Here is a 12916-nt window from a genome sequence, read left to right on the forward strand (position 1 = left end):
AGCTAACAATGTTTAGAAAGAAAAATAAATAACCTTTAGCTAGTCAAATCGAGTGGTATAGAAAGACTTGAGCAAAACTCTTTTAATTAAAAATAATACTAATAATTCTATTTGGGGAATGTTATATCCAAAATTGTAAGTAGACATGACACAAAACCCAAATGCCTCACCTCAAGAATTGATAGCAAATCTTATTTAAGTCTTAAATTAATTCTTGATTATTTCATTTTTATTCTTAATTAGTTTATTACTTCTCTAACATTGTACTTATTCGCATTAAATAAAGATTTTATTTTATTTCATACCTTAAAATGTTTAACAAGTAGCAAGTCTACCAGTCTTTTTTCTTTCTATAAATCTACTCTGTCTTATATGTTATTGTCAAATTCCTAAATGTGACTTATGCCAATGTTGAGTAAATAAATTCATTTTTAAAATAAATAAAATTAAATAAAATTAATTTTAAATGTATTTACTTGGTTATTCAAATTCAAATTTGTTCGAATTCAAACTCATTCGAATTTGAATAACCAAAAGAAAAAGCCCCTGAAAAAACGAAGTGACGTATGGTGCTGACGTAACCACGCACAAGCGACACCTACTTTCACTTTCTCAAGTTGGAGGAACAGAAAGTTCGTGGAAACTTGAGGAAAAGGAAGGTTGACCCACAAGCTACTTTTTTACTCTAAATACGCTGTTACCGACCAGCCCACGGATTACTTGAGCGTAAGTTATCTCTGACATTTTAATATTTTAAAAGTTGGCAACGATTCAGATATTTACTAGCTAAACACTTCAAGAAGCTAACACAATATGTCAAACAAACCGTGTAAACTAGTAGCTAAAAACCTATAAATTCAAAATTCATAGGTGAATAAATTGTGAATTTTTTTCACAATTTATTGTGAATAATAAATTTAAGTCAGTGTTATTTCTCTGTAGCCGTGCTGACTCTTGCTGTAAAACACATTAGTATGACGTTTCTAACCGCTAGCTTGTAGTTGAACTTTATTTACGTGTGTGAAACACAGATGTCTGGAGAACCAGCAGAGCTTAGTGAACTTGGAGGCGATCCTGGCACAGATGAAGTGAAATTAGAACCTGACGCAGAGACGATGGAGGACCACGTCGACGCCAGACCTGACCGCAGTGCGAGATTTCCTCTGTTCAGGTGACTTTCATTAGAAGTCCATGCATAATCTGAACCAAAGTTATAGTTTGTGCTTTTCAAAACTCTGTGTATGCTCTACTACTAATGTGGCACGAATATATTTTTGATTTCCTTAAATTAAAACAACAACAACACACAAACACACATCTGTGGTAAAGCATAGCGTCTTTCTTCCATTTTCTGATAATCTAATTCCCACATTTTAATCTCAGCATAATCCTGTCAAACATGATTCACCTGTTTTGCTTTTTCAAACCTGTTCCTCTTTCTTCAGAAACAATTATTTCCTGCCTTATGTTCCATCCTATTCCTGGTAATTTTGTCAGAATGAATAAGTAAATCATCCTCTTCTTATTCCTTTAAAAAAAACAGTTTATTTCCCATTTTATGAACCAACTTGTCCCAGGTAAAAGCGTTTATTTTTTCTAGAGTGAATAAGGAAAAAACCTTTATTACTGGATAAAAAAATCCAACTAGCTACTTATTAACAGTAATTAACATTTTTGTTATTGAATAAAAACAGATAAAAATGTTTGGCAGATGTAATCCTAACAATTTTAGTTTGGTGGAATGTAAGAGGCAAATTAGAAAATTAGGCATTGAGATTTAAAAACAAGGGTTTGTTCCAGTTTTACTCACAAGGTGGCGCTCTGAATCTGTCCTATAGATAAACACATTACTGACATTAGTAATGAAACCAAATAACCATGTTACTTAATCTGAGTTCAGATTTTGACACATAAGATGTTTGATTTACCAAAAGATTATTTCTATTATATAATTGTACAAAAAACAGGACCTCAGATTTTAGATTATAAAGAAAAACCTTTTTTTTTAAAACATAAATCATATCAAGCATATTATACTCCCTTCTTTGTTATTTCTATTGATAAATGTGTATAGGACACAATAAAAGTAATATAAAATAGGATTGTCCAAAACAAAAACATTTAAACAAATAAATATAAACACAAACGTTAAGTAGTATATGATCTGAAATTAACTTTATGTTCAAGAAAATTATAAGTTTATTTATGATATTGATGTTTGCTCCAGTATCTCATTTAATATATTTAGCTTGAGAAATCCCATTTTAGGTAATATATAGTAGCATATTTTTAAATGTTAATGGACTAGAAAGTATAAAATTAATACAATTAGACCAGAGGTGTTGAACTCATTTTCATTTTGGGCCAAATCTAAATCACAAATGCTCTTAAAGGACCGGTAGTGCCAGAATGTATTGATAAAACCTGATCACAAACTGTTAAGTTATCAATGAATCCAATAAAAATCAAAGTGTTTGTGGTACTAATTTGGAAATATTTACATTTATTTATGACAGTAAATGCAACTTTTTATTACTCATTGTATAGCAGTGGTTCCCAAACTTTTTCTTCTGCGCCCCCCCAGTGGTTTCCAAACATTTTCTGCAGCCCCCCCCCCCCTATGGATTACAAATGGCTGTCTGGTTGAAACGACGCGTGTGACGGGGGGGAGAGGGGGGGCATCGACTTTTTTGGGGGCAAAATGAATGTGCGTAGCTGAAAATAGACACCAACATCGGTAGCCTACAAGGTACTTGTTAAGCTTAAGGTTCTGTATTGATATTAGCTAGTCATCATTTAGCTAACATTACCTGCATCCAACAGCTTTACTCAACTCAGTCGGTTAGTTTGGAGGGAAAAACTGTGAAAAGTTCTTTGCGTTTTGCTGGTTTGCTGCCGTGATTCTAACACAAACCTACGTAGCTCCGCACAGCAGCAGCAGGTCTCCTTCACAGGTGGAAACCCAGCGCGAGCTTCGTAGCGCTCATGTTGAGTTTAAAGGCGGCTCGGAAAAACAGGTTACAACATGTTAACAACGGATTAAACAGTTTTAACTGCTGATAAAAGTGACAGAGGACACAAATATGGGAAGTGTGGAAGCCTCTACTGTATCAAATTGACATAGGAATAACAGAGAGTTGGCCATTCTAAGGTAAAAACCCAGCGCATACAGTGTTCATGTTTTTTTTTCATCCAGACGGCTTCCTGCTCCCCCCCTGCAATGACATGGCGCCCCCCTAGGGGGCGCGCCCCACAGTTTGGGAACCTCTGCTGTATAGATCCTGGATTATAATCTGACATAAATTAAGGCTGAGGCAGCTATTTATTACAAGTAAGAAAGTTTTTGACAATTTTTGAGAAAAATCTGCAATAAACTCCCAATTATGTATTAGCACAAAAAAGTGAGGGAATTTCTTGATTTTGTGTGAGTTTCCACAATTATTATCAAGAAACTGGAGGCCTTGGTTGATATAATTTGGCAGTAAAAGGTTAAAAACTGCATTGGTTTGATTGAAAACATAATATTTATGTGTTTAGTCTAGAATTTAGAGGGCCACATAAAAAGCTATGGCGGACCGGATTTGGCCCACAGGCCTCTAGTTTGACACGTGTGATTTAGCGTGTCATATGTTGCGTAAATGACTCTTTATGGGCATTATTGTTATGACAGGTTTAATCCCCTTGTTGATATTTCCTCTCAGCTGTGTAATCTTCAGTTTTCTCATGGCTACTCCTCTTAGATTTATTGAAAAGTCAAACTGTACACCTGGTACTGTATGGGTGGATCTTTTGTCCGTCTGCAGCTGAGGACATTGATGACCTGTCTGACCTCAGCAGGGGGTGAGGCTCAGGGCCGGAGCATGAATAGGCCTTTAGAAAACGCTGGTGCGATGGGGAGGCTGCTGACTCAGGGGGCTCACAGCGCGCTGCCCCAGTCCTCAGCCACTCGCGGACCCAGTCTGGACTCCAAACTCTACAGAGAGCATGTTAGCTTCCTAGCACACACCAAAAAAAAAAAAACCTTGTGCTTCCGGGTGTGGAGAAACGAGACAGAATCAAGGCGTTTCAGATGCAGAGCGGAGTGGTGCTTAATGACGAACCCAGGTAAGACGGGTTTCTCTCCGCAGTGGAACAGCGATCCAGCTCTTTGCCCACCCTCATGCTATTGTTTGGCACCGCATGTTGGCACTTTGGAGCTGGGCGGGGGGCTTCAAATGTTCTAGATCACATGCTTATTTGAAAATGGCTGCGCTGCCTGCGAGTGCACAAGAGGTATTGCGGTGTACAGTATTGTTCTAGTGCTTGAGCGACCCGATGACTCGGCTCTTCTAGATGGTTTGGCTTCCCAATGGGGCCACTGTTGGCCCGGCTGTCTGGATGGATCTTTGAAAGAATGAAAATATCATTGGACTGTGAGAATTACCTCTGCTGGATCATTTCCTCCCACTCACTCTGCATAGATGATCTTTGCAAAAATGTTCTAGTTTCTTCTTCAGCCCGACTGTGGATTACTGTGACCAAATTTGGCCTTGACGTTTATACCTTATTTGAAAAAGTATGTATGTATGTGTTGGGTTTTTTCTAGTCAGTGGTTCAGGTTGTCTACTGTGTCATGCATGCTAGCTGCTTTGGACATCTTAGGTGTTGGTTGAGAACATTTTTGACCTAAAAAATGTTCAGTGATCCAGGGATATTTTCTATATTTGCAAGATATTACATAATATGGTAAGAACTGAAGCTGCAGAAATTTAAATTTAAACTTTCTACATTGTTTGCCTTTTTTGTAGCCTTCATTGTCAGTTAAATTAATCCTCTAAATGTAATTTTTCTTTCTGCTAGCAAAAAAAAGAAGGATGGCCAGACGCGGGAGCAGGACAACTCTTCTGAAAGCCATTCCAGAATTCGTGTCCCAACATTCCAGTATAAGATGAGCTACCGGCGAGTGGGGAAGTGCATCATCATCAACAACAAAAACTTTGATGAAAACACGGGTATGGCACACACGGTTTTCAGAATACCTTGCACTCTAGTTTTCTTGTTTTTTATTTTCTAGTTTTGTTTGGTTGCGTTATTTTAATATTTTGTTACGAACAGGGATGAATGTTCGCAATGGGACGGACCGGGACGCAGGTGAGCTGTTTAAGTGCTTCAGGAGCCTGGGCTTTGAAGTCGTCATTCATAACGACCAGACATGCGAGAAGATGGAGAATCTTCTCAAACAAGGTCAGCAGTTCCTCTCCATCTCCTTTTAATGCCATATGTTTATACTTTATTCGTTTTATTTCTATTACGACCTTTTTTGTCTGTATTGGATGTAAAAATTTTTACGTTTAATTCTCTTGAAGTCAGGTGTTACTATAAAAAGCATCAATAACAGTTGTGTTATACAGGGTTTGCACGAGTGCTTGAAATCCTTGAAAATGCTTGAATTTCAGTTAGGCGTTTTCAAGGTTTGGAAATGCTTGATTTCTGCATAAATTCTTGGAAAGTGCATGATGTTCAAACTGTGCAGTTTTGTAATAAAGTGAAATCTAACGTTTGATTAAAAGCCTAAATTTAGAAAAAGTTATTTACAGGTGGAACTAGATATTTAAAGATAATAAAAATATTTTTTTTTCACACTGTATGAAGTTAAATCTGACCAAACTTCTCTTCTTTTAAATCAGTTGGAATTTCCTAAATTATTTATATTTGATAAAGTCCAGCTAACTTGGTAAGAAATCTTTTTTGAGATTTTATTTTGTAAAATTTCTTTCCTGGCGTAAGAGAGACATTTCAAAACATAAACTTTTATGTTTTAGTTTAACTTGTCTCTAATGTAGAATGTTGAATACAATCACAAAATATTATTATGAATGTTGTCATAAAATATTTAATTGAAACTCCCTTCTTTAATCAAACTTACCTTGAAAATCCTTGAAAAGTGCTTGAATTTTACTTTTTGAAAAGTGTACCCCTGTGATATATATTTTTTCACTGTCTGACGTTAAATCAGACAAAATTTCTCTTGTTTCATCCCCGTTACAATTACATAATTATTGCCATTTGCTAAATACCACAAAGGTTAGCGAAAAAATGCTTTAGAAATTTTTTTTGCAACTTTCTCGCACCAGTCAGGCGTAAAGGTGTTAAAGAGACATTTCGAAACATAACATTTTGTTACATTGTAATTTATACGTTAAATGTTTGTAAACTTAATGTATGAACTTTGGTTGTATAGATGGCTGAGTGATGTGAAGTTTAGATTTTTAGATATATTTAGTGGTAATTACTAGAGAGGCCTGTGAAATTAGCTGTTTTCTGGAATTAGATGAGCTAACATTTCTTTTTTTTTTGGTGTATTTTGTTGGTCAGCCTCAGAGGAAGACCACAGCGACAGCTCGTGTTTCGCTTGCATTTTGCTGAGTCACGGTGAGGAAGGCATGATCTACGGCACAGATGCAGCCATGCCCATCAAGACCATCACCTCGCTGTTCAGGGGGGACAAGTGCAAAAGCTTAGTCGGGAAGCCAAAACTCTTCTTCATCCAGGTATGACACTTAGAGTTCATGCAATTGCTCTAAATCCTTGAAAATGCTTAAATTTCTAAAAGGTGTTTGGAAAATGCTTGATATTCAAACTGCAATTTAGTAAGAAAGTTGTAATAAACTTTTAGGAGAAAAAACTCCTTCCTCAAAATCATGTAATGAAGCATTGACTTTACATTAATACAAACTGATTTGTTTAATGTAAGGAATACTTATTCCTAATCAATCAGTTATTGAAATAAAGGGTGCCCATGCATCCTTAAAAAGTCTTAAAACATCTTAAATTCATGTATCTAAAATTAAGGCCTTAAAATGTCTTAAATCTATTGGGGGGGGGAAATAAGTTGGTCTTAAATAGGCTTTAAATTTTGTTGTGGATGGACTATTTAATCTAATATATTCTGTGTAGTTTCTCACAGGCAGCTAAATAGCTGCTAATATACTCTTGCTAGTGGGTAGCTACCGTTTTTTTTGTTTTTTTTTACATCTGTCATGGGTAATTGAAAATTTATTGCCAGTTTGCTAGACGATGTTTGTCTTAACCATTGGCTCACTTCTGTTGCCAATCCACACAATTTATTTATTTTTGTACATTTCTGTGGTGATAAAGGTCTTAAAATTTGAGTTGGTGAAACCTGCAGAAACTCTACTATATTTTATATGTTAAAGTTACTGAAATAATTTTTTTGGGGGGGTTAAATTTGTGTTTTGTTCTAATATCAATGAAGTTAATAACATCAATAATATTGAATAGAATCATATAATAGTGTGATCTCTGGTTAATTTGTTTTGTTTTTATTTCCAAAGGTTAAGGTTTGCTAGTTTACCTTAAAAAATACGTGAAAAGTCCTTGAATTGTCCTTGAAACGTATGTATTTCTGTACTTTTACAGGCTTGTCGAGGTTCTGAATTTGATGAAGGTATCCAGACAGATTCAGGTCCACCAAACGACACCCTGGAGACCGATGCTAATCCAAGACATAAAATCCCTGTTGAGGCAGATTTTCTGTTTGCATACTCCACTGTGCCAGGTAAGCCATGCTTTTAAGTGTCAAATCAAGTCAATATAATATAAATTTAGGCCTGGCACAATAACATTTTCTGGACAAAACGTTATCACAATAATTATTGCAATAAACAATAATATTGTTGTCTTGAGACCATTTTCAAGTATATATTGATAATGACATAATCTTAAAGATGTAAAGAAAATGTTACACTGGAACTGGAGAGTTTTTAAAAATAATACACAACCAAAAACAATCAATACAACAGGAAAAAAATGACTTAAATATAAACCATGAAAAAAATGGATTCTGAAGTCTTTGTAAACAAAATTGTCCTTCAAAAAATATCATCCCGCTCCAACTAACAATTGTTTTTGTAGTCAAATATTCTGTCAAATATCCTGATGATTTATTTATTAATCGGATAAACTATGTAAGCATTTTTTAAAACCATATTAGAAATACATCAAAAATACAAAAAAACAATTCAAATTATTGTTTAAATAAGAAAAGTCCAATAATACAGCATTCCTTTAGTGAATTTAAACCAGGTGGAGCTAAAACTGCCACTTGAGGAGTTTTGGGTAAAACATAGTTATAGTCAAAGGTGTTTTTATCAAAAATGCAAAATGTAAATACATATATATATGTATTTATTTGTACTAATTATTGTTCTGAGTATGTTGGGGTTTTTTCAGCAAACGGCCTTTTTTGAGTCTGTGTACAATTGTTTCAATATTTTATCATTTATCATGCGATTAATTGATAAATTGCTTATTGCGAAAGGCTTATGTAGGACTGGATAATAAATCAATAATACAATATTACATTAGACATGTGAAACAATGGGAAACACTGGTGGAATCAAATAACTCTCTCACTCTTTGGTTACCTAGCAACTCACTCATTCTTTGGTTACCTAGCAACTCACTCATTCTTTGGTTACCTAGCAACAACTTGCTGAGTAACTGACAAAGTAGCAGTTTAAGGGTTTCGCCACTTTGGCTCATAACTGCTTAAAAATAAGTGAAAACTGTGGTTAAAAAAAGAAATAGTTTGGCAGGATTTCAGATATTTAAACAAAAAATTTTTTAAAAATTATTGATATTGACTGAAGAAAATGCTTATATCCAGAGTTACCTTTACTTGAGTTACTTTTTTTTTAACAATTTACCTTTAGGAGTACTTGCACTTTTTACTTGAGTAGTTTAATTATGAAGTATTTCTACTCTTAATTGAGTAAAATGTATGGTTTTCTACCCACTGAATGAAAAACAAACATGTTTTAACCAAAAATTCACCAGACACAGACACACACCTGCAGTTTTTGTTAAAAGTTTTTTTTATTGAAAGAAACTGATTTTGAAAAATCATATTTTGCCTGATTTTGTTATTTATGTGAATTATTGTCACTTTTATCCTTAAAATAGTAAAATTTCCAATTAATTTTTCTTTTGGTTCAATTGATGTAATTTTTAAATATGAAATGATGGATAATTTGATCAGTTACTCAGTACTTGAGTGGTCTTTTTACCAAGTGCAGTTTTACTCTTCTGTAATTTCTTGAGTGCCTACTTTTTACTTTCGCTTAATAAATATGTTAAAGTACAGCTTCTGGGTACTCTGCCCACCTTTTCAGCCATATTGTCCAGCTTTAGGCTCATGTGAAGTGAAACTCTTTGGCGTATTTCCTGTTTTCTAGGATATTACTCATGGAGGAACCCGGGCCGCGGATCCTGGTTCGTCCAGGCGCTCTGTAACGTCCTCAGCGAGTTCGGCAAGCAGCTGGAGATAATGCAGATCCTAACGCGGGTCAACTACATGGTGGCCACCAGTTTCGAGTCCTGGTCGGAGGACCCGCGTTTCAGTGAGAAGAAACAGATTCCCTGTGTGGTCTCCATGCTGACCAAAGAACTGTACTTCAACTGATATCCTGCCTGTACTGTAAGACAGAGACTCACTGACTGACCAGACTGACTCGACCGGCTGTTGCAGGCGATGCGCAAGCAGTCGAAGCATTCAGGGATGATTCAGGCCCGACAGGACCCAGCACATTTAGAGCATGCCACTTTGTCTACGTGTGAAGTTGGGCCTGACGACAATCAAAAATAACACTCTGAGTTCATGTGTTTACAGTAAAACCTCCTCTTCAGGCTCCCCCTTGAAATACTAGTCACATTTAAGCCGATTGTTGTCGACAGACATTGTGAATTATATATGTTTGATCTACCGACCCATAAAATTAGCTGCCAGTTTTTATGGGTTGGTGGAATCATATCTGAATATGTGTTTCTCCATTTTACAGCACTTATTTGTCTAGACATATAACATTTTTTTAGCTAATTAGCCCACCTAATGAATTAAAAAAACAACTGCTACTCTTGTGGATCTGTTTGTAGCTAACATTAGCATTAGCATACAGTCAAAAAGACTTTCAAACGGTTAAAAACACACATTTTAATACACTTCACTAAAACATGCAAAGCAGTGTTTCGCACTTATAGTTTAAGGCTTCTATGATTAATGAAAGCATTAATAATAATTAATGCTTTAATTATGATTAAAGCATTAATTATGATGAATAAAATACAAAAAACTTTCAAGCATGTTTCTACAACCCCTAGTGACCTTTAATTAACTCTACAGTGTAACTGAATGTTGTGATTATTAGACAGTAACTGAGGATTTTAAATCTCTACTGCTTATACATTTATTAAATTACTATATATTCTTGGATCGATCAAAGATTAAGGATACATTTACGGTTAAAATGACAGGAAATGAGAGCTTTAGGATTGTTCTCACATCAAAATAAATGTTTTTATTTCCAAAGGCGGTTGAAAAGGGTAGTTTTTGCTGTTCTTCTGGTTTTTTATTTATTTTAATTTAAATTTCAGCTTTGAATTTGCACAACAGAAGGAATATAATAGTACAAAGATTGTTTTTTTATATATATATATTTTAGTTCTAAACTACGTGTTTCAGCAGCTCTAATGAGCTCTAATATACAGCTTTATTTTTTAACAGGTCATATTATTCAGCATCATTACAATAGTTGAACAAAAAAAATTGACTCTTAAAAAGCTGCAGTATGTAACTTTTATAAAAAAATATAGTTTTTACATATTTTGTAAAATTATCATTATGTTTTGACTGTAAAATTTGTGACAATCTAGTTCCCCTACTTTCTCCCAGTGTTCCCAGTACCAGCTGTAGAAATACACCGCTCCGTCAGAAACAACCAATCAGAGCCAGGAGGAGGGTTTTAGCGCTGTCAATCACTCTCATGTTCACCCCCTGGTTCACCACAACACAGCCTGCCACGAGTGCTAATGCTAGTTGCATAGCCACCAATTATGGCGGATATGTGGTTTTTCTGAAACCGTAAGTTGTCTGCCTTTAGTACATTTAGCAGCAAGTATATGAGGATGATTGACAGCGCTAAGACCTTCCTCCTGGCTCTGATCAGTTGCTTTGACTGCAGTTGTACGATTGCTATGTCTCAACTTGGTGACAGTTTTAATAAATATGGAAAAACCATCTTTTTGTAAGCTACATACTGCAGCTTTAAGGGAAACACACATAACTGACAAAGTAATGTTTACAGCCTGAATAATCTCTGCACATAATTTTATTTAGTTGAAGATTTTTAGTTTGTATTTGCTAAAGTGAATGTTAAGTTTGAACAGATCCCAGGAGATTGGCCAGAAACAATAATCATAGCAAAAATAATCATAAACTGACTTAGACAAAAGTTGCCACAAATAATTTGGAACGACCGTCTAGATCAGGAAAATGGAGCAGATCATTTTCAGATGTGAATGTTTTTAAAGTTTCAGCTGTCAGATTTAGTAGCAGTCAATTAAGAAAAGCTTAAACTCCTCCGACTGCAGCATTGTTACAACGCTCAACATCTCAGCCTTTCCTGTAACTAAGTTGGTAGCAACATGCTAGCATCCTCAGGTTCCTCACTGTCCCATCAGATGTCATGTTTAATCTCTCACCTACATGTGGAGGATTAGGAGGTGTGATATTTTGCTGTGTAGTGATTTTGTTCTAACTTTGAGTCAAGCATGAAGCACAAACAGTTTAGCTGCCATCTTGTTCAAACCCGAATAAGTGAGATTTGTTTAATTAATTAGCATTAACCTGTTCATCTATTTATTCAAAAGGGTCCAAGAAATTAGTTAGGCGATTTTTCTATTATTATTATTATTATTATTTTATAGCATTATATTTTATTTATCACCAAAAAGGCCATTCAGAATGACTAAGCATTTGAACCGGACCGGGACCTGGAGCACACTTCACATCATTTCACTGTATATTAGTGTTGTACTCCGTCTTCACTTACACTGTTTTGTAGTTTACAGATATTTTTAGCGAAAACAAAAAAACTACAAAAAAAAAAACAATTTTGAAGCATTTGTACACTTTGAGAGTGTTTAAAATAAGCATCAAGAATTGATTGTTATTGGTAAAATAAATATTTAAATACATAAACATGACATTTGTTGGTTGTTAAAGTCACAGCGGCAGCTATTACTGGCCAATAACTAACCTATATTTACACAATCCACTTTTCCACAATATGCACTCTTGTTTTTTGCTTTATTATTACTCTTTGTGATTGCATGTATTGGTAAAAATGATGGTGGAAGGAAATCATATGTGCTTTTATTATTCTGCTTTTCTCTTTTCCTCTGTAATGTGTATTTATTTTGATATCATTAGCATAAATGCTACATGTGTGCAATCAGTGCAGTTCTTGGACCTCTGATCAGTGATTTGGTGTCAGGACTGAGCTGGAGCGAATGCTTGTTCCCCTTATTTTGAAATGAAAACTTAAAAAAAAAAACTTTAATAAGATGTTTGTTTAAATGCTTTCCAGATTTTAAATGCTGTGTTCCTCAGGGATATATTTTAAAAGATTTGAATTTAAACGCATAATTTGGTCAAGTTTTTTGGACAATTAATTGTTTAAATAACTTGAAATCAGAGGAATGCTTCTGTAATTAAACATGAATTTATGGTGTAATTAACTGTGTCATTTTTTATTAGCGCAATCACATTAAAGCAATCAAAACATACTTTGCACATTAGTGACGAGACAAACATGTATGGCAACGTGTGTCTAATAGATTCAGTCAGTTTTTGTTAGGGACACCTAAAGTCTGTTGTTTTTTTACGACTATGACAAACACACCTCTTCCTGTACGTTCTTTGTTTCCTCAATCAGATTACTTTCCTGTTTTGGTGAAATTACTTTTCAGTGACAGGGATGTGGGATCTGATAAAAAAAACAACAAAAAACAGGCAACTGACTGACTCAGCAGGAGATTATTCTTCAACTCATCCATCTCACTCAGATTCTCAGATATA

General features: G+C 34.9%; 1 protein-coding gene across 1 annotated transcript; it reads left to right on the forward strand.

Annotated features, from left to right (window-relative positions):
• The first annotated feature begins 580 nt into the window (after positions 1–580).
• casp7 (caspase 7, apoptosis-related cysteine peptidase) lies at positions 581–12572 on the forward strand. Its single transcript, XM_014973374.2, has 7 exons — positions 581–726; positions 1032–1171; positions 4840–4991; positions 5095–5223; positions 6355–6530; positions 7420–7558; positions 9237–12572. Exons 2-7 carry the CDS (start codon positions 1032–1034, stop codon positions 9461–9463), a joined length of 963 nt encoding a protein of 320 aa, XP_014828860.2. The 5' UTR covers positions 581–726; the 3' UTR covers positions 9464–12572.
• The last annotated feature ends 344 nt before the right edge of the window (positions 12573–12916 follow it).

Source organism: Poecilia mexicana, unplaced genomic scaffold, assembly GCF_051168715.1.
Source record: "Poecilia mexicana isolate PSO_F unplaced genomic scaffold, ASM5116871v1 scaffold_19, whole genome shotgun sequence".
In the NCBI taxonomy this organism is placed as follows: domain Eukaryota; kingdom Metazoa; phylum Chordata; class Actinopteri; order Cyprinodontiformes; family Poeciliidae; genus Poecilia; species Poecilia mexicana.

Excerpts from the sequence above, each read along its gene's own strand:
- casp7 (XM_014973374.2), top strand. The coding sequence starts at position 1,032 with ATGTCTGGAGAACCAGCAGAGCTTAGTGAACTTGGAGGCGATCCTGGC. Across the intron at positions 5,224-6,354 it reads GGAGAATCTTCTCAAACAAG|CCTCAGAGGAAGACCACAGC; the intron begins GTCAGCAGTTCC and ends TTTGTTGGTCAG. Across the intron at positions 7,559-9,236 it reads TGCATACTCCACTGTGCCAG|GATATTACTCATGGAGGAAC; the intron begins GTAAGCCATGCT and ends CCTGTTTTCTAG.